The following is a 26,821-nucleotide window of genomic DNA, read 5'->3' on the forward strand; positions in this document are numbered from 1 at the left end:
TCCCTCCCAGTCCCCCCCAATCCCCTCCCAGTCCCCCCCAATCCCCTCCAATCCCCTCCCATTCCCCTCCAATCCCCTCCCATTCCCCTCCAATCCCCTCCCATTCCCTCCCATTCCCTCCCAGTCCCTCCCAATCCCCTCCCAGTGCCCTCCCAGTCCCCCCCAATCCCTTCCCATTCCCTCCCATTCCCTCCCAGTCCCTCCCAGTCCCCTCAATCCCCTCCCAGTCCCCTGCAGTCCCCCCTAACGCCCTCCCATTCCCTCCCACTCCCCCCCAATCCCCTCCCAGTCCCTCCCAGTCCCCTCCAATCCCCTCTAATCCCCTCCCAGTCCCCCCCAGTCCCCTCCCAGTCCCCCCCAGTCCCCTCCCAGTCCCTCCCAGTCCCCTCTAACCCTCTCCCAGTCCCCCCCCAGTCCCCCCCAGTCCCCCCCAGTACCGTTGAAGGCGACGCTGCGGATGTGGTGGAGGAGCCTTCTGCCGTCGGGGGGGTCCATGGCGGCGCAGAGGCGCCCCTCGGGGCAGCTCTCGGCCAGGAGGCGGTGGAGGCCGTGCGCCATGGCCAGAACGGCGTCGATGACGAACTGCACCTTCCCCTCCTGCTCGTACGGGGAGTCCCGGCCGATCCGCTCCCGGCCTGGCACCCACCGGGGGGGGGGGGGTCAGCGGCCCACACCGGGGGGGCAGAGGCCCACACCGGGGGGGCAGAGGGGGACACCGGGGGGGGGGGGCAGAGGGACCCCGGGGGGGCAGAGGGGGACACCGGGGGGGGGCAGAGGGACACACTGGGGGGGGGAGCAGAGGGACACCGGGGGGGGTCAGCGGCCCACACCGGGGGGGCAGCGGGACACCGGGGCGGGGGGGGCAGAGGGACACTGGGGGGGGGGCAGAGGGACACACCGGGGGGCAGAGGGACACCGGGAGGGGGGGCAGAGGGACACACTTGGGGGGCAGAGGGACACGGGGGGGGGGCAGAGGGACACACTTGGGGGGCAGAGGGACACACCGGGGCGGGGGGGGCAGAGACACACTTGGGGGGCAGAGGGACACACCGGGGGGGGGGGCAGAGGGGGACACCGGGGGGGCAGCGGCCCACACCGGGGGGGCAGCGGCCCACACCGGGGGGGCAGAGGGGGACACCGGGGCGGGGGGGGGCAGCGGCCCACACCGGGGGGGCAGAGGGGGACACCGGGGGGGGGGGCAGAGGGACACCGGGGGGGCAGAGGGAACACCGGGGGAGGGGCAGAGGGACACCGGGGGGGCAGAGGGACACCGGGGGGGCAGAGGGACACCGGGGGGGGGGGGGCAGAGACACACTTGGGGGGAGAGGGACACCCCGGGGCGGGGGGGCAGAGGGACACACGGGGGGGGTCAGAGACACAGAGAGGGAGCGCAGAGACATAGAGAGGGGGCACAGAGAGTCACAGAGAGGGGAAAGAGAGTCACAGAGAGGGGAAAGAGAACCACAGAGAGGGGGCAGAGAGTCACACTTGGGGGAGCAGAGACACAGAGAGGGGAAAGAGAGTCACACTGGGGGGGCAGAGACACACACTTGGGGGGCAGAGGGACACACCGGGGGGGGCAGAGGGACACACTGGGGGGGCAGCGGCCCACACTTGGGGGGCAGAGGGACACACCGGGGGGGGGGGGCAGAGGGACACACCGGGGGGGGAGCAGAGACCCACACTTGGGGGGCAGAGACCCACACTTGGGGGGGCAGAGACACACACGGGGGGGGCAGAGGGACACACTGGGGGGCAGAGAGACACTGGGGAGGGGCCAGAGAGTCACACTTGGGGGCAGAGACACTGGGGGGGGCAGAGACACACACTTGGGGGGGCAGAGACCCACACTTGGGGGGGCAGAGAGACACACTTGGGGGGCAGAGGGACACACTGGGGGGGCAGAGAGACACTGGGGGGGGGGCAGAGACACAGAGAGGGAGCGCAGAGAGTCACAGTGGGGGAGCACAGAGAGACACAGAGAGGGGGCAGAGAGTCACAGAGAGGGGAAAGAGAGTCACATTGGGGGGGCAGAGAGACACTGGGGGGGCAGAGACACACTGGGGGGGGCAGAGAGTCACTGGGGAGGGGCAGAGAGTCACACTTGGGGGGCAGAGACACACTGGGGGGGTCAGCGGCCCACACCTGGGGGGGCAGAGGGACACACTGGGGGGGGGGGCAGAGACACACTTGGGGGCAAGAGGACACACTGGGGGGTCAGCGGCCCACACTTGGGGGGCAGAGGGACACACCGAGGGGGGGGGGGGGCAGAGGGACACACTGGGGGGGGGGTGGCAGCGGCCCACACTTGGGGGGCAGAGACACACCGGGGGGGGGGCAGAGACACACTGGGGGGGCAGAGGGACACACCGGGGGGGGGGGCAGATACACACTGGGGGGGGTCAGCGGCCCACACTTGGGGGGCAGAGGGACACACCGGGGGGGGGCAGAGACACACTGGGGGGGGCAGAGGGACACAGAGAGGGGGCAGAGAGTCACAGAGAGTCACACTGGGGGGACAGAGAGACACAGAGAGGGGGCAGAGAGTCACAGTGGGGGGGGCAGAGAGACACAAATAGGGGGCAGAGAGTCACACTTGGGGGGCACAGAGTCACAAATAGGGGGCAGAGAGTCACACTTGGGGGTAGGAGCCACATAGAGGGGGCAAAGACCCACATATAGGGGGCAAAGAGCCACACTTGGGGGGCAGAGAGTCACATATAGGGGTCAAAGACCCACATTTAGGGAGCACAGAGCCAAATTTAGGGGTCAGAGAGTGACACTTGGGGGGCAGAGAGCCACACTTGGGGGTCAAAGACTCAAATTTAGGGGTCGGGACCCACACTTGGGGGTCAGAGAGCCACATATAGGGGGTAAAGACTCACATTTAGGGAGCACAGAGCCAAATTTAGGGGTCAGAACCCACACTTGGGGGGCAGGGAGTCACTCTTGGGGGTCAGGAGCCACATACAGGGGTCTGGGACCCACATTTAGGGGTCAGGACCCACACTTAAGGGGCAGAGAGTCACACTTGGGGGGCAGAGAGTCACATATAGGGGGCAAAGAGCCACACTTGGAGGTCAGGGAGTCACACTTGGGGGGCAGAGAGTCACATATAGGGGGCAGAGAGAGTCACACTTGGGGGCCAGAGAGCCACACTTGTGGGGCAGGACCCACACTTGGGGGTCAGGAGCCACATTGAGGGGTCAGAGAGCCACACTTGGGGGTCAGGGAGTCACGCTTGGGGCTCAGAGCCCCACACTTGGGGGTCAGGACCCACACTTAGGGGGCAAGAGCCACACTTGGGGGTCAGAGAGCCACACTTGGGGGGCAGCCCTCCCCCCACCACCAACCCCTTGGGCCTCTATGGGGCAGCTGTGGGGCAGAGGGCTCTCACCGGTGCACTTGCGGGTGGTGCCCTGGGCCTCGCCGTGGGTCGCGCTGTGGGGCAGACGGCAGTTGAAATCGTCCTCCCAGAACTCGTGAAACCAAAGGTTCCGGCGGTTGTTCTCCAGTGAACGCGACGTGAAGTACTCGTCGAAACCTATGGGGCAGCCCCAGAGATCTATGGGGCAGCCCCATAGATCCCTCCCCCGACCACCCCATAGACCCACAGAGGCCCCATAGAGCCGTGGGGGCCCCTCAAAGCCCTCCCCCCCCCATCTATGGGTCTGGTTGTGGGGCAGCCCCATAGATCCGTGGGGCAGCCCCATAGATACCCTCCCCCGACTGCCCCATAGACCCACAGAGGCCCCGTAGAGCCGCGGGGCCCCTCAAAGCCCTCCCCCCCATATGTGGGTCGGGGTGTGGGGCTGCCCCATAGATCTGTGGGTCGCGCTATACCCCCTCCCAGTCCTTCCCAGTCCCTCCCAGTGGCTCAGGCTTTGGTTTAGGCCTCAATTTAGGCTGCAGTTTAGGTCTCAATTATTTAGGCCTCAATTTAGGGCTCAATTTAGGCCTCACTTTAGGTTTCCCCTCAGGCCCAACTCCAGGCCTCAATTTAGGCCTCAATTTAGGTCTCACTTTAGGTCCTCAATGTCGCCTCACTTTAGGCCTCAGTTTAGGCCTCAATTTAGGGCTCAATTTAGTTTTCCCTTCAGGCCAAGCTCCAGGCTCACTTTAAGCCTCAATTTAGGCCTGAATTTAGGTCGCCCTTTATGGTTTCCCTTCAGGCCCAGCTCCAGGCCTCAATTTAAGCCTCAATTTAGGCCTCCCTTTAGGTCCTCAATGTAGGCCTCACTTTAGGCCTCAATTTAAGCCTCAATTTAGGTTTCCCTCCAGGCCTCACTCCAGGCCTCCCTTTAGGTTTGCCCTCAGGCCCAGCTCCAGGCCTCCCTTTAGGCCTCAATGTAGGTTTCCTTTCAGGTTTCCCCTCAGGCCCAGCTTTAGGCCTCACTTTAGGCCTCAATTTAGGCCTCCATTTAGATTTCCCCTCAGGCCCAACTCCAGGCCTCACTCCAGGCCTTGTTCCAGTCCTCAATTTAGGCCTCCCTTTAGGTCCTCAATGTAGGCCTCACTCCAGCCTCACCCTAGGCCTCACTTTAGGCCTCCCTTTAGGTTTCCCTTCAGGCCAGCTCCAGGCCTCAATTTAGGCCTCACTTTAGGCCTCAGTTTAGGCCTCAATTTAAGCCTCAATTTAGGTTTCTCCTCAGGCCCAGCTCCAGGCTCCACTCCAGGCCTCACTTTAGGCCTCAATTTAGTTTTTCCCCTCAGGCCCAGCTCCAGGCCTCACTTTAAGGCCTCACTTTAGGCCTCACTTAGGTTTCTCCTCAGGCCATGCTCCAGGCCTCACTCCAGGCCTCACTTAGGCCTCACTTTAGGTTTCCCCTCAGGCCCAGCTCCAGGCCTCCTTTTAGGCTTCCCTTTAGGCCTCACTCTAGGCCTCACCCTAGGCCTCAATTTAGGCCTCACTTTAGGTCTCCCCTCAGGCTCAGCTCCAGGCCTCACTTTAGGTTTCACTCCAGGCCTCACTTTAGGCCTCACTTTAGGCCTCAATTTAGGCCTCAATTTAGGTTTCACTCCAGGCCTCACTTTAGGCCTCACTTTAGGCCTCAATTTAGGGCTCAATTTAGGCCTCAATTTAGGGCTCAATTTAGGGCTCAATTTAGGGCTCAATTTAGGGCTCAATTTAGGTTTCCCTTCAGGCCTCCCTTTAGGCCTCAGTTTAGGCCTCCCTTTAGTTGGGGTTCATTGGGGGTTCATTCGGGGTTCAGTTGGGGTTCATTTGGGGTTCAGTTGGGGTTCAGTTGGGGTTCATTTGGGGTTCATTGGGGGTTCAGTCCGGGTTCATTCAGGGTTCATTCGGGGTTCATTCGGGGTTCATTCGGGGTTCATTGGGGGTTCATTTGGGGTTCATTGGGGTTCATTTGGGGTTTAGTTGGGGTTCATTGGGGGTTCATTTGGGGTTCATTCGGGGTTCATTGGGGGTTCATTCGGGGTTCATTCGGGGTTCATTTGTGGTTCATTGGGGGTTCATTCGGGGTTCATTTGGGGTTCATTGGGGGTTCAGTCGGGGTTCATTCGGGGTTCATTTGGGGTTCATTCGGGGTTCATTGGGGGTTCATTCGGGGTTCAGTTGGGGTTCATTGGGGGTTCATTGGGGGTTCATTTGGGGTTCATTGGGGGTTCATTCGGGGTTCATTGGGGGTTCATTGGGGGTTCAGTCGGGGTTCAGTTGGGGTTCATTCGGGGTTCATTTGTGGTTCATTGGGGGTTCATTCGGGGTTCATTGGGGTTCATTTGGGGTTCATTTGGGGTTCATTGGGGGTTCATTCGGGGTTCATTGGGGGTTCATTGGGGGTTCAGTTGGGGTTCAGTTGGGGTTCATTCGGGGTTCATTGGGGTTCATTTGGGGTTCATTGGGGGTTCAGTCGGGGTTCAGTCGGGGTTCAGTTGGGGTTCATTGGGGGTTCATTTGGGGTTCACTCCGGTTTAGGGGCTCACCGGGCACGGAGGCCCTCTTGGGGAGGATGGTGATGGCTCCTCGCGCCGCCTCCTCCAGGCCCTGCACGGGCGCCATTTTGGCCCCCCAACTGTCGGAGCCCACCCAGGAGAAATGGCCCGAGAGGTTCGCCCGCGCCGCCGCCTCCAGCACCCGCCTGCAACCGGGCATACTGGGGGCACTGGGGGGGACTGGGGGGGACTGGGAGGGACGGGGGGGGAAATAGGGGGGGACTGGGAGGGACTGGGAGGGAAATAGGGGGGACTGGGAGCGACTGGGGGGGACTGGGGGGGACTGGGAAGGGGTTAGAGGGCACTGGGAGGGACTGGGAGGGGACTGGGAGGGTGCTGGGAGGGGGCTGGGAGGGACTGGGAGGGGGCTGGGAGGGACTGGGGGGGAAATGGGGGGACTGGGAGGGACTGGGAGGGGACTGGGGGGGGACTGGGAGGGACTGGGAGGGGACTGGGAGGGACTGGGGGTGACTGGGAGGGGACTGGGAGGGACTGGGGGGAACTGGGAGGGGACTGGGAGGGACTGGGAGGGGACTGGGAGGGACTGGGAGGGGACTGGGGGGGGGACTGGGGGGGAAAATAGGGGGGACTGGGAGGGACTGAGGGGGAAATGGGGGGGACTGGGAGGGAATAGAGGCCATACTGGGAGGGACTGGGAGGGATTGGAGACCATACTGGGAGGGACTGGGAGGGACTGGGAGGGACTGGGAGGGAATAGAGGCCATATTGGGAGAGACTGGGAGCGACTGGGAGGGGACTGGGAGGGAAATAGGGGGGACTGGGGGGGACTGGGAAGGGACTGGGGGGGACTGGGAGGGAAATGGGAGGGACTGGGAGGGACTGGGGGGGGGGACTGGGGGCACTGGGGGGACTGGGGGGGGACTGGGAGGGACTGGGAGGGGGACTGGGAGGAGATGGGGGGGACTGGGAGGGACTGGGGGGGGTCTGGGGGGGAACTAGGGGGGACTGGAGGGACTGTGAGGGGACTGGGGGGGGGACTTGGGGGGGAAATGGGGGGGGACCTGGGAGGGGATGGGAGGGAGACTGGGAGGGACTGGGGTGGAACAGGGAGGACTGGGGGGGAGCTTGGGGGGGAAATAGGGGGGACTGGGAGGGGACAGGGGGGGACGGGAGGGACTGGAGGACTGGGGGGACTGGGAGGGGACTGGGGGGGACTGGGAGGGACTGGGAGGGACTGGGGGGACTGGGAGGGGACTGGGGGGACTGGGAGGGACTGGGAGGGGACTGGGGGGGGACTGGGAAGGGGTTAGAGGGCACTGGGAGGGACTGGGGGGGACTGGGGGGGACTGGGAGGGACTGGGGGGAAATAGGGGGGACTGGGAGGGACTGGGAGGGGACTGGGGGGGAGACTGGGGGGGACTGGGAGGGGGCTGGGAGTGACTGGGAGGGACTGGGGGGGACTGGGAGGGACCTGGGAGGGGACTTGGGGGGGGATCTGGGGGGGAATAGAGGCCATACTGGGAGGGACTGGGACGGACTGGAGGACTGGGACGGACTGGGAGGGAATAAAGACAAACGGGGAGGGACTGGGAGGGACTGAGAGGGACTGGGAGGAATAGAGACCAAAACTGGGATATAATGGGAGGGACTGGGAGAGACTGGGAGGGAATAGAGGCCATACTGGGATGGACTGGGAGGGAATAGAGACCATAATGGGAGGGACTGGGAGGGACATGGGAGGGACTGGGAGGGACTGGGGACCATACTGGGACATACTGTGGAACATACTGGGAGGGACTGGGGACCATATCCGAGTCTATTCCTTATCGATACTGTCTATACTGGTTATAAATGGTCTATACTGGTCTGTACTTGGTCTATACTGGTCTATACTGGTCTATACTGGTCTATACTGGGAGCTTGTTGCCTTCCACCCCACCGGCCACAGTCACCACGGGCCATACTGGTGGCACTGGGGGGGGATCCTGAGTCACTTCTTGTCTATACTGGTCTATACTGGTCCATAATGGTCTATACTGGTTCTATACTGGTCTCTACTTGTCTATAATGGTCTATACTGGGAGCTTGTTCCCTCCCACCCCCACCGGCACAGTCACCGTGGGCCATACTGGTGGCACTGGGGGGATCCTGGGTCACTGCCTTATCTATACTGGTCTATACTGGTCTGTAATGGTCTATACTGGTCTATACTGGTCTATACTGGTCTGTACTGGGAGCTTGTTTCCTTCCACCCCTACTGGTATAGGGAACATAAACCGTACTGGTGGCACTGGGGGGGATCCTGACTCACTTCCTTATCTATACTGGTCTATACTGGTCTGAACTTGGTCTATACTGGTTCTCACTGGTCTCTACTGGTTTATACTGGTCTATACTGGGAGCTTGTTTCCTTCTATCCCCACTGGCACAGTCACCACGGGCCATACTGGTGGCACTGGGGGGGGATCCTGAGTCACTTCCTTATCTATACTGGTCTATACTGGTCCATACTGGTCTCTACTGGTCTATACTGGTTTATACTGGTCTATACTGGGAGCTTGTTCCCTTCCATCCCCACCGGCACAGTCACCATGGGCCATACTGGTGGCACTGGGGGGGGATCATGGGTCACTTCCTTATCTATACTGGTCTATACTGGTCTATAATGGTCCATACTGGTCCATACTGGTCTATACTGGTCTGTAATGGTCTATACTGGTCTATACTGGGAGCTTGTTTCCTTCCACTCCTACTGGTATAGGGAACACGAACCATACTGGTGGCACTGGGGGGTGATCATGGGTCACTTCCTTATCTATACTGGTCTATACTGGTCTATACTGGTCTATACTGGTCTATACTGGTCTATACTGGGAGCTTGTTTCCTTCCACCCCCACCGGCACAGTCACCACGGGCCATACTGGTGGCACTGGGGGGGGGATCCTGGGTCACTTCCTTATTTATACTGGTCTATACTGGTCTATACTGGTCTATACTGGTCTGTAATGGTCTATACTGGTCTATACTGGTTTATACTGGTTTATACTGGTCTATACTGGGAGCTTGTTCCCTTCCACCCCCACCGGCACAGTCACCACGGACCATACTGGTGGCACTGGGGGGTATCCTGGGTCTCTTCCTTATCTATTACTGGTCTGTACTGGTCTGAACTGGTCTATACTGGTTTCTACTGGTTTATACTGGTTTATACTGGTCTATACTGGGAGCTTGGTTCCCTTCCACCCCCCACCGGCACAGTCACCACGGACCATACTGGTGGCACTGGGGGGGGATCCTGGGTCACTTCCTTATCTATACTGGTCTATACTGGCCTATACTGGTCTATACTGGTCCATACTGGTCTATACTGGGAGCTTGTTCCCTTCCACCCTCACCGGCACAGTCACCATGGGCCATACTGGTGGCACTGGGGGGGGATCCTGGGTCACTTCCTTATCTATACTGGTCTATACTGGTCTATACTGGTCTATACTGGTCTATACTGGTTTCTACTGGTCTATACTGGTCTATACTGGTCTATACTGGTCTATACTGGGAGCTTGTTTCCTTCCACCCCCACCGGCACAGTCACCGCGGGCCATACTGGTGGCACTGGGGGGGGATCCTGGGTCACTGCCTTATCTATACTGGTCTATACTGGTCTATACTGGTCTATACTGGTCTCTACTGGTTTATACTGGTCTATACTGGTTTATACTGGTCTATACTGGGAGCTTGCTCCCTTCCACCCCCACCGGCACAGTCACCACGGGCCATACTGGTGGCACTGGGGGGGGGATCCTGGGTCACTTCCTTATCTATACTGGTCTATACTGGTCCATACTGGTCTATACTGGTTTATACTGGTCTATACTGGTTTATACTGGTCTATACTGGGAGCTTGTTTCCTTCCACCCCCACCGGCACAGTGACCACGGGCCATACTGGTGGCACTGGGGGGGGATCCTGGGTCACTGCCTTATTTATACTGGTCTATACTGGTCTATACTGGTCCATACTGGTCTATACTGGTCTATACTGGGAGCTTGTTTCCTTCCACTCCTACTGGTACAGGGAACACGAACCGTACTGGTGGCACTGGGGGGGGATCCTGGGTCACTTCCTTATCTATACTGGTCTGTACTGGTCTATACTGGTCTCTACTGGTCTATACTGGTTTATACTGGTCTATACTGGTCTATACTGGGAGCTTGTTTCCTTCTATCCTCACTGGCACAGTCACCACGGGCCATACTGGTGGCACTGGGGGGGGATCCTGGGTCACTGCCTTATCTATACTGGTCTATACTGGTCCATACTGGTCTATACTGGTCTATACTGGTCTATACTGGTCTGTAATGGTCTATACTGGTCTATACTGGGAGCTTGTTTCCTTCCACCCCTACTGGTACAGGGAACACGAACCGTACTGGTGGCACTGGGGGGGGATCCTGGGTCACTTCCTTATCTATACTGGTCTATACTGGTCTATACTGGTTTCTACTGGTCTATACTGGTTTATACTGGTCTATACTGGGAGCTTGTTCCCTCCCACCCCCACTGGCACAGTCACCACGGGCCATACTGGTGGCACTGGGGGGGGATCCTGGGTCTCTTCCTTATCTATACTGGTCTATACTGGTCTATAATGGTCCATACTGGTCCATACTGGTCTATACTGGTCTGTAATGGTCTATACTGGTCTATACTGGGAGCTTGTTTCCTTCCACCCCTACTGGTATAGGGAACATGAACCGTACTGGTGGCACTGGGGGGGATCCTGGGTCACTTCCTTGTCTATACTGGTCTATACTGGTCTGAACTGGTCTATACTGGTTTATACTGGTCTGTACTGGTCTGACCGGATGTCGTCCTCGTTGGCGAAGAGGACGACGCCGCGGGCGGTGGACGTTTCCATCAGGCGTTTGATGACCTTCGCGAACTCTCCGGGACGCGGTTCCCGCGGGATCTTAATGGACTGAGCGATACACAGACCCCCTAAACCAGTATAGACCAGTATAAACCAGTATAGACCAGTATAAACAGTAGAAACCAGTAGGAACCAGTAGAAACCAGTAGGAACCAGCAATGGGCCCTCAGGTTCCCACTAAGGGGAGGTGAGAAGGCCACACGGTCCCCCCCACCTCCCTCCCAGTATAGCCCAGTCCCTCCCAGTATAGCCCAGTGCATCCCAGTATAGCCCAGTGCATCCCAGTATAGCCCAGTCCCTCCCAGTAGAGCCCAGTCCCTCCCAGTAGAGCCCACTCTGCCCCTCCCAGTAAGTCCCAGTCCACTCCCAGTAAGTCCCAGTCTGCTTCCAGGGCCCTCCCAGTGCCCTCCCAGTACACTCCCAGTCCCGCCCAGTTCCCTCTAAACCCCTCCCAGTCTCTCCCAGTCCCCTCCCAGTCCACTCCCAGTTCCTCCCAGTGCCTCCCAGTGCCCTCCAACGCCCTCCCAGTGCCCTCCCAGTCCCCTCCAATCCCCTCCCAGTCCCCTCCCAGTCCCTCCCAGTGCCTCCCAGTTCCCTCCAACCCCCTCCCAGTCACACTCAACTCCCTCCCAGTACCTCCCAGTCCCCTCCCAGTACACTCCAGTCCCTCCCAGTCCCTCCCAGTTCCCCCCCAGTTCCTCCCAGTCCCCTCCAATCCCCTCCCAGTCACAGTCAACCCCATCCCAGTCCCCTCCCAGTGCCTCCCAGTCCCCTCCAATCCCTTTTTTCTCCCTCCCAGTCCCTCCCAGTCCACACCCAGTTCCTCCCAGTCCCTCCCAATGCCTCCCAGTCCCACCCAGTCCCCTCCCAATCCCCTCCCAGTCCCTCCCAGTTCCCTCCCAATCCCCTCCCAGTCCCTCCCAGTCCCCTCCAATCCCCTCCCAGTCCCCTCCCAGTCCCTCCCAGTCCCTCCCAATCCCTCCCAATCCCCTCCCAGTCCCTCCCAGTCCCTCCCAATCCCTCCCAATCCCCTCCCAGTCCCTCCCAGTCCCCTCCCAATCCCCTCCCAGTCCCTCCCAGCCCCTCCCAGTCCCTCCCAGTTCCCTCCAATCCCCTCCCAGTCCCTCCCAGTCCCCTCCAATCCCCTCCCAGTCCCTCCCAGTCCCTCCCAGTCCCCTCCAATCCCCTCCAATCCCCTCCCAGTCCCTCCCAGTCCCCTCCCAGTCCCTCCCAATCCCCTCCCAGTCCCTCCCAGTCCCCTCCCAGTCCCTCCCAGTCCCTCCCAGTTCCCCCTAAACCCCTCCCAGTCCCTCCCAATCCCCTCCCAATCCCCTCCAGTCCCCTCCCAGTGCCTCCCAGTCCCCTCCAATCCCTTTTTTCTCCCTCCCAGTCCCTCCCAGTCTCTCCCATTCCCTCCCAGTCCCCCTCCAGTCCCCCATTCCCTCCCAGTCCCTCCCAGTTCCCTCCAATCCCCTCCCAATCCCCTCCCAGTCCCTCCCAATCCCTCCCAATCCCCTCCCAGTCCCTCCCAGTCCCTCCCAATCCCCTCCCAGTCCCTCCCAGTCCCCTCCCAGTCCCCTCCAGTCCCTCCCAGTCCCTCCCAATCCCCTCCCAGTCCCTCCCAGTTCCCTCCCAATCCCCTCCAGTCCCCTCCCAGTCCCTCCCAGTCCCCTCCCAGTCCCCTCCCATCCCCTCCCAGTCCCTCCCAGTTCCCCCTAAACCCCTCCCAGTCCCTCCCAGTCCCTCCCAGTTCCCCTCCCTCCTTACCGGCTTCCCGTGAGCTCTGTACGAAGGCTTCGACTCCGCTCTCTCCGTAGTTGCCTTCGGAGGCCAAAGTGGAGACGTAGCTCCACCCCAGGGCTCTGACCACGCCCACCATGGCCTCGGCCTGGTACGAATCCGGAGGGACGACGCGGGAGAAGAACTCGTAACGACCCGGATCGCTCAACTCCGGAGCCGTCGAGGCGTAGCTGATCTGAGGGATCTGCCCCGGCCAAGATGGCCGACGGCGGGGTCAACGGGAGGGCGAGGAAGAGGGCAATGGGGGGTCGAGAAGGGGTCAACGAGAAGGGGTCAATAGGGGGTGGAGAAGAGGGCATTGAGAAGGGGTCAAGAAAAGGTCATTGGGAAGAGGTCAATGAGGGGTCAAGAAGAGGTCATTGGGAAGAGGTCAATGAGGGGTCAAGAAGAGGTCATTGAGAAGAGGTCAATGAGGGGTCGAGAAGAGGGCATTGAGAAGGGGTCAATGAGGGGTCAAGAAGAGGGCATTGAGAAGAGGTCAAGAAGAGGTCATTGGGAAGAGGTCAATGAGGGGTCAAGAAGAGGGCATTGAGAAGGGGTCAATGAGGGGTCGAGAAGAGGGCATTGAGAAGGGGTCAAGAAAAGGTCATTGGGAAGAGGTCAATGAGGGGTTGAGAAGAGGTCATTGAGAAGAGGTCAATGAGGGGTCAAGAAGAGGTCATTGAGAAGAGGTCAATGGGGGGTTGAGAAGAGGGCATTGAGAAGAGGTCAATGAGGGGTCGAGAAGAGGGCATTGAGAAGAGGTCAATGAGGGGTCGAGTAAAGGTCATTGGGAAGAGGTCAATATGGGGTCGAGAAGAGGGCATTGAGAAGGGGTCAATGAGGGGTCGAGAAGAGGGCATTGAGAAGGGGTCAATAGGGGGTCGAGAAGAGGGCATTGAGAAGAGGTCAAGAAGAGGTCATTGGGAAGAGGTCAATGAGGGGTCAAGAAGAGGTCATTGGGAAGAGGTCAATGAGGGGTCGAGAAGAGGGCATTGAGAAGGGGTCAATGAGGGGTCGAGAAGAGGGCATTGAGAAGAGGTCAATGAGGGGTCAAGAAGAGGGCATTGAGAAGAGGTCAATGAGGGGTCAAGAAAAGGTCATTGGGAAGAGGTCAATGAGGGGTCGAGAAGAGGGCATTGAGAAGAGGTCAATGAGGGGTCAAGAAAAGGTCATTGGGAAGAGGTCAATGAGGGGTCGAGAAGAGGTCATTGAGAAGGGGTCAATGAGGGGTCGAGAAGAGGGCATTGAGAAGAGGTCAATGAGGGGTCAAGAAAAGGTCATTGGGAAGAGGTCAATATGGGGTCGAGAAGAGGTCATTGGGAAGGGGTCAATGAGGGGTTGAGAAGAGGTCATTGAGAAGGGGTCAATGAGGGGTCGAGAAGAGGTCATTGGGAAGGGGTCAATGAGGGGTCGAGAAAAGGTCATTGAGAAGGGGTCAATGAGGGGTCGAGAAGGGGTCATTGAGAAGAGGTCAATGAGGGGTCGAGAAGAGGTCATTGAGAAGGGGTCAATGAGGGGTCGAGAAGAGGTCATTGAGAAGAGGTCAAGAAAAGGTCATTGGGAAGAGGTCAATGAGGGGTCGAGAAGAGGTCATTGAGAAGGGGTCAATGAGGGGTCAAGAAGAGGGCATTGAGAAGGGGTCAATGAGGGGTCGAGAAGAGGTCATTGAGAAGAGGTCAAGAAAAGGTCATTGGGAAGAGGTCAATGAGGGGTCGAGAAGAGGTCATTGAGAAGGGGTCAATGAGGGGTCGAGAAGAGGTCATTGAGAAGAGGTCAAGAAGAGGTCATTGGGAAGAGGTCAATATGGGGTCGAGAAGAGGGCATTGGGAAGAGGTCAAGAAGAGGTCATTGAGAAGAGGTCAATATGGGGTTGAGAAGAGGTCATTGAGAAGAGGTCAATGAGGGGTCGAGAAGAGGTCATTGAGAAGGGGTCAATGAGGGGTCGAGAAGAGGGCATTGAGAAGGGGTCAATGAGGGGTCGAGAAGAGGGCATTGAGAAGAGGTCAATGAGGGGTCGAGAAGAGGGCATTGAGAAGGGGTCAATGAGGGGTCGAGAAGAGGGCATTGAGAAGAGGTCAATGAGGGGTCAAGAAGAGGGCATTGAGAAGGGGTCAATGAGGGGTCGAGAAGAGGTCATTGGGAAGAGGTCAATATGGGGTCGAGAAGAGGGCATTGAGAAGGGGTCAATGAGGGGTCGAGAAGAGGTCATTGGGAAGAGGTCAATGAGGGGTCGAGAAGAGGGCATTGAGAAGGGGTCAATAAGGGTCGAGAAGAGGTCATTGAGAAGAGGTCAATGAGGGGTCGAGAAGAGGGCATTGAGAAGAGGTCAATGAGGGGTCAAGAAGAGGGCATTGAGAAGGGGTCAATGAGGGGTCGAGAAGAGGGCATTGAGAAGGGGTCAATGAGGGGTCGAGAAGAGGGCATTGAGAAGAGGTCAATGAGGGGTCGAGAAGAGGGCATTGAGAAGGGGTCAATGAGGGGTCGAGAAGAGGTCATTGGGAAGAGGTCAATGAGGGGTCAAGAAGAGGGCATTGAGAAGGGGTCAATGAGGGGTCGAGAAGAGGTCATTGGGAAGAGGTCAATGAGGGGTCGAGAAGAGGGCATTGAGAAGGGGTCAATAAGGGGTCGAGAAGAGGGCATTGAGAAGGGGTCAATGAGGGGTCGAGAAGAGGGCATTGAGAAGAGGTCAATGAGGGGTCAAGAAGAGGGCATTGAGAAGGGGTCAATGAGGGGTCGAGAAGAGGGCATTGAGAAGGGGTCAATGAGGGGTCGAGAAGAGGGCATTGAGAAGAGGTCAATGAGGGGTCGAGAAGAGGGCATTGAGAAGGGGTCAATGAGGGGTCGAGAAGAGGTCATTGGGAAGAGGTCAATGAGGGGTCAAGAAGAGGGCATTGAGAAGGGGTCAATGAGGGGTCGAGAAGAGGTCATTGGGAAGAGGTCAATGAGGGGTCGAGAAGAGGGCATTGGGAAGAGGTCAATGAGGGGTCGAGAAGAGGTCATTGAGAAGGGGTCAATGAGGGGTCGAGAAGAGGGCATTGAGAAGAGGTCAATGAGGGGTCGAGAAGAGGGCATTGAGAAGAGGTCAAGAAGAGGTCATTGGGAAGAGGTCAATGAGGGGTCGAGAAGAGGTCATTGGGAAGAGGTCAATATGGGGTCGAGAAGAGGGCATTGAGAAGAGGTCAATGAGGGGTCAAGAAAAGGTCATTGGGAAGAGGTCAAGAAGAGGTCATTGGGAAGAGGTCAATGAGGGGTCAAGAAAAGGTCATTAGGAAGAGGTCAATATGGGGTCGAGAAGAGGGCATTGAGAAGGGGTCAATATGGGGTCGAGAAGAGGGCATTGAGAAGGGGTCAATGAGGGGTCGAGAAGAGGGCATTGAGAAGAGGTCAATGAGGGGTCGAGAAGAGGGCATTGAGAAGGGGTCAATGAGGGGTCGAGAAGAGGTCAATGAGGGGTCAAGAAGAGGTCATTGAGAAGGGGTCAATGAGGGGTCGAGAAGAGGGCATTGGGAAGAGGTCAATGAGGGGTCGAGAAGAGGGCATTGGGAAGAGGTCAATGAGGGGTCGAGAAGAGGGCATTGGGAAGAGGTCAATGAGGGGTCGAGAAGAGGGCATTGGGAAGAGGTCAATGAGGGGTCGAGAAGAGGGCATTGAGAAGGGGTCAATGAGGGGTCGAGAAGAGGTCAATGAGGGGTCAAGAAGAGGTCATTGAGAAGGGGTCAATGAGGGGTCGAGAAGAGGGCATTGAGAAGGGGTCAATGAGGGGTCGAGAAGAGGTCAATGAGGGGTCAAGAAGAGGTCATTGAGAAGGGGTCAATGAGGGGTCGAGAAGAGGGCATTGAGAAGGGGTCAATGAGGGGTCGAGAAGAGGGCATTGGGAAGAGGTCAATGAGGGGTCGAGAAGAGGGCATTGGGAAGAGGTCAATGAGGGGTCGAGAAGAGGGCATTGGGAAGAGGTCAATGAGGGGTCGAGAAAAGGTCATTGGGAAGAGGTCAATAGGGGGTCGAGAAGAGGGCATTGAGAAGGGGTCAATGAGGGGTCGAGAAGAGGGCATTGAGAAGAGGTCAATGAGGGGTCGAGAAGAGGTCCCCACACCTCTCTGTGACCCCAAATGTCCCCAAAGGTCCTCTCCAGACCCCATTGTTGATGAAGAACCTTCAATCGTTGACCTCCATGATGGAATCGAAGGTGGTGGAGATGCCACCACCTCCATATCTCCACCTCCCAACGTCCGTATGACCCCAAACCTTCACCCCACACCTCCTCCTGACCCCAAACCTTCATCCTCCTGACCTCAAAGGTCCCTAAAGGTCATCTCCAGACCCCATTCTTGATGGAGAACCTCAAGACGTTGACCTCCATGATGGAATCGAAGGTGGTGGAGATACCACCACCCCCATATCTCCACCTCCCAACGTCCCTATGACCCCAAACCTTCACCCCACACCTCCTCATGACCTCAAAGGTCCTCAAAGATCCCCTCCAGACCCCAATTATGATGGAGAACCTCAAGACGTTGACCTCCATGATGGAATCGAAGGTGGTGGAGATGCCACCACCTCCATATCTCCACCTCCCAACGTCCGTATGACCCCAAACCTTCACCCCACACCTCTTTGTGACCCCAAAAGTCCTCTCCAGTCCCCAATTATGGTGAAGAACCTCAAATCGTTGACCTCCATGATGGAATCGAAGGTGGTGGAGATGCCACCACCTCCATATCTCCACCTCCCAACGCCCGTATGACCCCAAACCTTCACTCCACACCTCTTTGTGACCCCAAACCTTCATCCTCGTGACCCCAAAGTCACTTCCAGACCCCATTCTTGATGGAGAACCTCAAATCGTTGACCTCCATGATGGAATCAAAGGTGGTGGAGATGCCACCACCCCCATATCTCCACCTCCCAACGTCCGTATGACCCCAAACCTTCACCCCACGCCTCCTCCTGACCTCAAAGCCCCCCTCCAGACCCATCCTCACCGCGAAGAGCCTGAGGACGTTGGCCACCATGATGGAAACGAAGGTGGTGGAGATGCCACCACCTCCATATCTCCACCTCCCAACGTCCGTATGACCCCAAACCTTCACCCCACGCCTCCTCCTGACCCCAAACCTTCACCCCACGCCTCCTCATGACCTCAAAGATCCCCTCCAGACCCCAATTATGATGAGGAACCTCAAGACGTTGACCTCCATGATGGAAACGAAGGTGGTGGAGATGCCACCACCCCCATATCTCCACCTCCCAACGTCCGTATGACCCCAAACCTTCACCCCACACCTCTTCCTGACCCCAAACCTCCCTCCTCACCGCGAAGAGCCTGAGGACGTTGGCCACCATGATGGACACGGAGCTGGCGGACGCCCCGATGACCCCCACCAAGCGCTCGGGCGGTGGTCTCCTGGGAACGCTTCCGTCGGCGCACGCTCCTTCTCCTCCTTCGGGCGGAAGGAGACTACGGACGAAGCTGAGCGCCTGCTCCAAGGCGTAGGTGTCCCTCGAGCAGGTGTCCAAGATCCGCGCCCCCAAAGTGACGTTGGGGAGCACCCGGGGGTCCCCGTTAACGCGGTCGAGGGCGTAGAGCATCGCTTCCAAGCGGTGGATTCCTTTCTCCTTCTTCACCGCTCCGCAGGGAACGCCGGCGGAGCCGCGGGAATGGACCGGGAAGAGCCCTCCAAGGGTCAAATCGCCCTCCAAGCGGATGCCGTGGGGCTGAGTGGGAGACGGAGCCGCCAGGGACGCCGCGACCCATAGCGAAGGGCAGAGGAGGACCACCAAGAGGGGCATCGGGGCTGTGGGGGGAGAGGGGGCGCTGAGAGGGGGGGATATGGGGTGTTGGGAGGTCGTTATGGGGCAGAAGGAAGGTTCTATGGGGCAGAGGAGACGCTATGGGGTGGAAATGGGGCGCTATGGGGCAGAGGGAGAACGTGGGGTTGAGTGGAGGTGGACATCAAGAAGGTTGTGTGGGGTACGAAGGGGTCTCTATGGGGCAGAGAGGGGTCTATGGGGTGGAAATGGGGCTCTATGGGGTGTTGGGAGGTCGTTATGGGGCAGAAGGAGGGTTCTATGGGGCAGAGGAGACGCTATGGGGTGGAAATGGGGCGCTATGGGGCAGAGGGAGAACGTGGGGTTGAGTGGAGGTGGACATCAAGAAGGTTGTGTGGGGTACGAATGGGTCTCTATGGGGCAGAGAGGGGTCTATGGGGCGTTTGGAGGTCGCTATGGGGTGTTGGGAGGTCACTATGGGGCAGAGGGAGGGTTCTATGGGGCAGCGAGGGGTCTATGGGGTGGAAATGGGGCGCTATGGGGCAGAGGGAGAACGTGGGGTTGAGTGGAGGTGGACATCAAGAAGGTGGTGTGGGGTACGAATGGGTTTCTATGGGGCACAGAGGGGTCTATGGGGTGGAAGTGGGTCTCTATGGGGTGTTGGGAGGTCGCTATGGGGCAGAGGGAGGGTTCTATGGGGCAGAGAGGGGTCTATGGGGTGGAAATGTGGCGCTATGGGGCAGAGGGAGAACGTGGGGTTGAGTGGAGGTGGACATCAAGAAGGTTGTGTGGGGTACGAATGGGTCTCTATGGGGCAGAGAGGGGTCTATGGGGTGTTGGGAGGTCGCTATGGGGCAGAAGGAGGGTTCTATGGGGCAGAGGGGGGTCTATGGGGTGGAAATGGGGCGCTATGGGGCAGAGGGAGAACGTGGGGTTGAGTGGAGGTGGACATCAAGAAGGCTGTGTGGGGTACGAATGGGTCTCTATGGGGCAGAGAGGGGTCTATGGGGTGTTGGGGGGTCGTTATGGGGCAGAAGGAGGGTTCTATGGGGCAGAGGAGACGCTATGGGGTGGAGAAGGGTCTCTATGGGGCAGAAGAAGAACGTGGGGTTGAGTAGAGATGGAGGTCAAGAAGGTTCTGTGGGGTACAAATGGGTCTCTATGGGGCAGAGAGGGGTCTATGGGGTGTTTGGAGGTCGCTATGGGGCAGAGGGAGGGTTCTATGGGGCAGAGGAGACGCTATGGGGTGGAAATGTGGCGCTATGGGGCAGAGGGAGAACGTGGGGTTGAGTGGAGGTGGACATCAAGAAGGTTGTGTGGGGTACAAATGGGTCTCTATGGGGCAGAGAGGGGTCTATGGGGTGTTTGGAGGTCGTTATGGGGCAGAGGGAGGGTTCTATGGGGCAGAGGAGACGCTATGGGGTGGAAATGTGGCGCTATGGGGCAGAGGAAGAACGTGGGGTTGAGCGGAGGTGGACATCAAGAAGGTGGTGTGGGGTACGAATGGGTCTCTATGGGGCAGAGAGGGGTCTATGGGGTGTTTGGAGGTCGCTATGGGGCAGAAGGAGGGTTCTATGGGGCAGAGGAGACGCTATGGGGTGGAAATGGGGCGCTATGGGGCAGAGGGAGAACGTGGGGTTGAGTGGAGGTGGACATCAAGAAGGTTGTGTGGGGTACGAATGGGTCTCTATGGGGCAGAGAGGGGTCTCTATGGGGTGTTTGGAGGTCGCTATGGGGCAGAAGGAAGGTTCTATGGGGCAGAGGAGACGCTATGGGGTGGAAATGTGGCGCTATGGGGCAGAGGAAGAACGTGGGGTTGAGTGGAGGTGGACATCAAGAAGGTTGTGTGGGGTACGAATGGGTCTCTATGGGGCAGAGAGGGGTCTATGGGGTGTTTGGAGGTCGCTATGGGGCAGAGGGAGGGTTCTATGGGGCAGAGGAGACGCTATGGGGTGGAAATGGGGCGCTATGGGGCAGAGGAAGAACGTGGGGTTGAGTGGAGGTGGACATCAAGAAGGTTGTGTGGGGTACAAATGGGTCTCTATGGGGCAGAGGGGACTCTGTGGGGCAGAGTTTGGTCGCTATGGGGCAGAGGAAGAGCCCCCCCAGGGTCAAATCGCCCTCCAAGCGGATGCCGTGGGGCTGAGTGGGAGACGGAGCCGCCAGGGACGCCGCGACCCATAGCGAAGGGCAGAGGAGGACCACCACCAAGGGGGGCATCGGGGCTGTGGGGAGAGAGGGGGCGCTGAGAGGGGGGGATATGGGGTGTTGGGAGGTAGTTATGGGGCAGAAGGAAGGTTCTATGGGGCAGAGGAGACGCTATGGGGTGGAAATGGGGCGCTATGGGGCAGAGGAAGAATGTGGGGTTGAGTGGAGGTGGACATCAAGAAGGTTGTGTGGGGTAGGAATGGGTCTCTATGGGGCAGAGAGGGGTCTATGGGGTGTTGGGAGGTCGCTATGGGGCAGAAGGAGGGTTCTATGGGGCAGAGAGGGGTCTATGGGGTGGAAATGTGTCGCTATGGGGCAGAGGGAGAACGTGGGGTTGAGTGGAGGTGGACATCAAGAAGGTGGTGTGGGGTACGAATGGGTCTCTATGGGGCAGAGAGGGGTCTGTGGGGCGTTTGGAGGTCGCTATGGGGCAGAAGGAAGGTTCTATGGGGCAGAGGAGACGCTATGGGGTGGAAATGGGGCGCTATGGGGCAGAGGGAGAACGTGGGGTTGAGTGGAGGTGGACGTCAAGAAGGTTGTGTGGGGCACGAATGGGTCTCTATGGGGCACAGAGGGGTCTATGGGGTGGAAGTGGGTCTCTATGGGGTGTTGGGGGGTCGTTATGGGGCAGAAGGAGGGTTCTATGGGGCAGAGGAGACGCTATGGGGTGGAAATGGGGCGCTATGGGGCAGAGGGAGAACGTGGGGTTGAGTGGAGATGGACATCAAGAAGGTTGTGTGGGGTACGAATGGGTCTCTATGGGGCAGAGAGGGGTCTATGGGGTGTTTGGAGGTCGCTATGGGGTGTTGGGAGGTCACTATGGGGCAGAGGGAGGGTTCTATGGGGCAGCGAGGGGTCTATGGGGTGGAAATGGGGCGCTATGGGGCAGAGGGAGAACGTGGGGTTGAGTGGAGGTGGACATCAAGAAGGTTGTGTGGGGTAGGAATGGGTCTCTATGGGGCAGAGAGGGGTCTATGGGGTGTTGGGAGGTAGTTATGGGGCAGAAGGAGGGTTCTATGGGGCACAGGAGACGCTATGGGGTGGAAATGGGGCGCTATGGGGCAGAGGGAGAACGTGGGGTTGAGTGGAGGTGGACATCAAGAAGGTGGTGTGGGGTACGAATGGGTCTCTATGGGGCAGAGAGGGGTCTATGGGGTGGAAGTGGGTCTCTATGGGGTGTTGGGGGTCGCTATGGGGCAGAGGGAGGGTTCTATGGGGCAGAGGGGGGTCTATGGGGTGGAAATGGGGCGCTATGGGGCAGAGGGAGAACGTGGGGTTGAGTGGAGGTGGACATCAAGAAGGTTGTGTGGGGTACGAATGGGTCTCTATGGGGCAGAGAGGGGTCTATGGGGCGTTTGGAGGTCGTTATGGGGCAGAAGGAGGGTTCTATGGGGCACAGGAGACGCTATGGGGTGGAAATGGGGCGCTATGGGGCAGAGGAAGAACGTGGGGTTGAGTGGAGATGGACATCAAGAGGGTTCTACGGGGTACAAATGGGTCTCTATGGGGCAGAGAGGGGTCTATGGGGTGGAAGTGGGTCGCTATGGGGTGTTGGGAGGTCGCTATGGGGCAGAAGGAGGGTTCTATGGGGCAGAGGGGCGTCTATGGGGTGGAAATGTGGCGCTATGGGGCAGAGGGAGAACGTGGGGTTGAGTGGAGGTGGACATCAAGAAGGTTGTGTGGGGTACGAATGGGTCTCTATGGGGCAGAGAGGGGTCTATGGGGCGTTGGGGGGTCGCTATGGGGCAGAAGGAGGGTTCTATGGGGCACAGGAGACGCTATGGGGTGGAAATGGGGCGCTATGGGGCAGAGGAAGAACGTGGGGTTGAGTGGAGATGGAGGTCAAGAGGGTTCTGTGGGGTACAAATGGGTCTCTATGGGGCAGAGAGGGGTCTATGGGGCAGAGGGGTCTCTATGGGGCAGAGGGGGTCCCTATGGGGCAGAAGGAGTCGCTATGGGGCAGAGGTTGTGGGGCAGAGGGGTCTCTGTGGGGCAGAGGGGTCTCTATGGATCAGAGGGCTATCTATGGGGCAGAGAGGTCTCTATGGGGCAGAGGGGTCCCTATGGGTCAGGGGGTCTCTATGGGGCAGAGGAGGTCCCTATGGGGCAGAGGGGTCTCTATGGGGCAGAGGGGGTCTCTATGGGGCAGAGGAGGTCCCTATGGGGCAGAGGGGTCTCTATGGGTCAGAGGGGGTCTCTATGGGGCAGAGGGGTCCCTATGGGGCAGAGGGGTCTCTATGGGGCAGAGGAGGTCCCTATGGGGCAGAGGGGTCTCTATGGGGCAGAGGGGGTCTCTATGGGGCAGAGGGGTCCCTATGGGGCAGAGGGGTCTCTATGGGGCAGAGGGGTCTCTATGGGGCAGAGGAGTCTCTATGGGGCAGAGGGGCTTCTATGGGGCAGAGGGGTCCCTATGGGGCAGAGGAGTCTCTATGGGCAGAGGGGCTTCTTTGGGGCAGAGGGGTCCCTATGGGGCAGAGGGGTCTCTATGGGGCAGAGGGGTCCCTATGGGGCAGAGGGGATCTATGGGGCAGAGGGGGGTCCCTATGGGGCAGAAGGGGTCTCTACGGGGCAGAGGGGTCCCTATGGGGCAGAGGGGATCTATGGGTCAGAGGGGGTCTCTACGGACAGAGGGGTCTCTATGGGGCAGAGGGGGTCCCTATGGGGCAGAGGGGTCTCTATGGGGCAGAGGGGTCTCTGTGGGGCAGAGGAGTCTCTATGGGGCAGAGATATCTCTATGGGGCAGAGGGGTCCCTACGGGGCAGAGGGGATCTATGGGGCAGAGGGGGTCCCTATGGGGCAGAGGAGATCTATGGGTCAGAGGGGGTCCCTATGGGTCAGAGGGGTCTCTATGGGTCAGTGGGGTCCCTATGGGGCAGAGGGGGTCTCTATGGGTCAGAGGGAGTCGCTATGGGGCAGAGGTTGTGGGGCAGAGGGGGTCTCTATCTATGGGGCAGAGGGGTCTCTATGGGTCAGGAAGGGTTTCTATGGGGCAGAGGGGTCTCTATGGGTCCGAGGGGGTCTCTATGGGTCAGAGGGAGTCGCTATGGGTCAGGGGGGTCTCTATGGGTCAGGGGTGTCTCTATGGGTCAGAGGGGTCTCTATGCGGCAGAGGGGTTCCCTATGGGGCAGAGGGGTCCCTATGGGTCAGGGGAGTCCCTATGGGTCAGGAAGGGTTTCTATGGGTCTGGGGGGGGTCCCTATGGGGCAGAGGGGTCCCCCTGGGGGGGTCACTTATGGGTCCCGCCCCCCATTTCCCTCACCCGATCCCGGATCTCTCTCTTCCTGCGACTCAGTCCTTTGGGAGTCGATGTTGGGGGGGGGGGGGGATGGGGGGGGGGGAGGTTTGGGGGGGGCCAAGAGGGAGGAGTCCCCCCCCTTCCCCTCCCCCCCCCCCAATTAAACCACGGTGTTAATTACACGGAGAGGAGGGGATTAAAGGACCCCCCCCCCCCCTTCCTATGGGTCCCACATGTGGGGCTGAGCCCCCCCTGGAATAAAAAGGGGGGGTTTTGGGGGGGGGGGGGTTTGGGGGGGGGGTTAATCCCCCCTTTCCAGCTGTTGGAGTTTGGGATTATCCCGATGCTCCGCTGCTGCCGGGGGGGACATGGGGGGACATAGGGGGGGGATTGGGGGGACATAGGGGGGATTTGGGGGGGATTGGGGGGGACAAAGGGGGGGATTTGGGGGGGACAAAGGGGGGATTGGGAGGGACATGGGGGGGATTGGGGGGGGATTGGGGGGATTTGGGGACATAGGGTGGGATTTGGGGGGACAAAGAGGGGGTTTTGGGGGGGACATGGGGGGGATTTGGGGGGACAAAGAGGGGGTTTGGGGGGACAAAGGGGGGATTTGGTGGGGGATTTGGGGACATGGGGGGGATTTGGGGGGGACAAAGAGGGGGTTTTGGGGGGGACTTTAGGGGGGATTGGGGGACATGGGGGGATTTTTTGGGGGGGGACAAAGGGGAAATTGGGGGGGACATGGGGGGATGGGGGGACAAAGGGGGGATTTGGGGGGGATTTGGGGGGGACAAAGGGGGATTTGGGGGGGACAAAAGGGGGATTGGGGGGACATAGGGGGGGATTTGGGGGACAAATGGGGGGATTGGGGGACCTTGGGGCATTTGGGGGGGACATGGGGGGATTGGAGGGGATTTGGGGGGCACAAAGGGGGATTTGGGGGGGACATGGGGACATGGGAGGGGCAAGAGGAGGGACATTGGGGACATGAGGGGGTTTGGGGGGGACAAAGGGGGGATTTGGGGACATGGGGGGATGGGGGGGGGAAAAAAGGGGGGATTGGGGGGGACTGGGGGACATGGGGGGGATTTGAGGGGACAAAGAGGGGGGATTTGGGGGACAATGGGGGGGACATAGGGGGGGATTTGGGGACATGGGGGGAGTTTGGGGGGACAAAGGGGAATTGGGGGGAGTTTGGGGGGGATTGGGGGGACATGGGGGGAATTTGGGGGGGATTTGGGGACATGGGGGGATAAAGGGGGAGATTTGGGGACATGGGGGGGATCTGGGGGGATAAGGGGGGACATGGGGGACAAAGGGGGGGATTGGGGGGGATTTGGGGACATGGGGGGATTTGGGGGGTACATGGGGGGGATTGGGAGGGACATAGGGGGGATTTGGGACATGGGGGGGACAAGGGGGGGATTTGGGGGGACATGGGGGGACAAGAGGGGGGACATTGGGGACATGAGGGGGTTTGGGGGGGACAAAGGGGGGATTTGGGGGGGACAAAGGGGGGGATTGGGGGGACTAGGGGGGATTTGGGGGAAAAAGAGGGGGTTTGGGGGGGGACATAGGGGATTTGGGGGGGATTTTGGGGACAGGGGGGGATTTGGTGGAACATGGGGGGATTGGGGGGGGATAAAGGGGGGATTTTGGGGACATGGGGGGATTTGGGGGACATGGGGGGATTTGGGGGGACATGGGGGGATTTGGGGGGGATAAAGGGGGGATTTGGGGACATGGGGGCATTTGGGGGGGGACAAAAGGGGGGGATGGGGGGTACCATGGGGTACATGGGGGGATTGGGGGGAAAAAAGGGGGGGGATTGGGGGGACAAAGGGGGGGGACATGGGAGGATATGAGGGGGGATTGGGGACATGAGGGGGATTGGGGGAGGATTTGGGGGGGGACATGGGGGGAAGATTGGGGACATGGGGGGGACATTGGGGACATGGAGGGATTTGGAGGGGATAAGAGGGGAGATGGGGCCGTTTTTACCCTCATTTGTGGGGGGGTTCCTCCTCAGTTTGGGTCATTTCTACCCTCATTTTGGGGCCTTTCTCCTCATTTGGGGGTGTTTTTGAACCCCATTTTGAGGGGTTTTCTGCCTCATTTTGGGGCTCTTTGCCTCTTTTTGAGCCATTTTTTCCTCATTTTTGGGGGTTTTCTCCTCAGTTTGGGTCATTTCTCCTCAGTTTGGGGCCTTTCTCCTCATTTTGGGGCCTTTCTCCTCATTTTGGGGGGTTTTTGTCCCCATTTTGGGGGTTCTCTGCCTCATTTTTGGGGCTCTTTTGCCTCCTTTGGGGCCATTTTTTACCTCATTTTGGGGGGGTTCTCCTCTAGTTTGGGTCATTTCTACCTCAGTTTGGGGCCTTTTCTCCTCATTTTGGGGCCCTTTCTCCTCATTTTTGGGGGTTTCGCCTCCTTTTGGGGGGTTTCTGCCTCATTTTGGGGCTCTTTGCCTCCTTGGGGCCATTTTTTCCTCATTTTTGGGGTCTTTCTCCTCATTTTGGGGGTTCGCCCTCATTTGGGGGGGTTTCTGCCTCATTTTGGGGCTCTTGCCTCATTTGGGGCCATTTTTACCTCATTTTTGGGGGGGTTCTCCTCAGTTTGGGTCTTTCTACCTCATTTTGGGGCCTTTCGTCCTCATTTTGGGGGGTTTTGCCTCATTTTGTGGGGTTTCTGCCTCATCTTTGGGGCTCTTTGCCTCCTTTGGGGCCATTTTTCCTCATTTGGGGGAGTTTCTCCTCAGTTTGGGTCCTTTGCCTCCTTTTTGGCCATTTTTCCCTTTTTGGGCGTTTCTCCTCAGTTTTGGGCTTTTTTTTCCCTTATCTCCTCATTTTTGGTGGTTTTCTCCTCAGTTGGGTCATTTCTACCTCATTTTGGGCCTTTCTCCTCATTTGGGGTTTTTGACCCCATTTTGGGGGGGTCTCTGCCTCATATTGGGCGTTTTGCCTCATTTTGAGCCATTTTTCC

General features: G+C 59.0%; 1 protein-coding gene across 1 annotated transcript; it reads right to left on the minus strand.

Annotated features, from left to right (window-relative positions):
- Positions 1–423: 423 nt before the first annotated feature.
- On the minus strand, positions 424–23,910 carry LOC128849683 (metabotropic glutamate receptor 6-like; the record flags this gene model as incomplete). The annotated part of the gene is made up of 7 exons (XM_054052159.1): positions 23,864–23,910; positions 17,940–18,421; positions 12,612–12,828; positions 10,777–10,912; positions 5,944–6,098; positions 3,398–3,544; positions 424–635 (listed from the first exon to the last, which is right to left on the minus strand). Coding segments are annotated over exons 2-7 (1,344 nt in total), but the record flags the coding sequence as incomplete, so codon positions are not given.
- Between the last annotated feature and the right edge of the window lie 2,911 nt (positions 23,911–26,821).

Source organism: Cuculus canorus, chromosome 32 (assembly GCF_017976375.1).
Source record: "Cuculus canorus isolate bCucCan1 chromosome 32, bCucCan1.pri, whole genome shotgun sequence".
Lineage (NCBI taxonomy): Eukaryota > Metazoa > Chordata > Aves > Cuculiformes > Cuculidae > Cuculus > Cuculus canorus.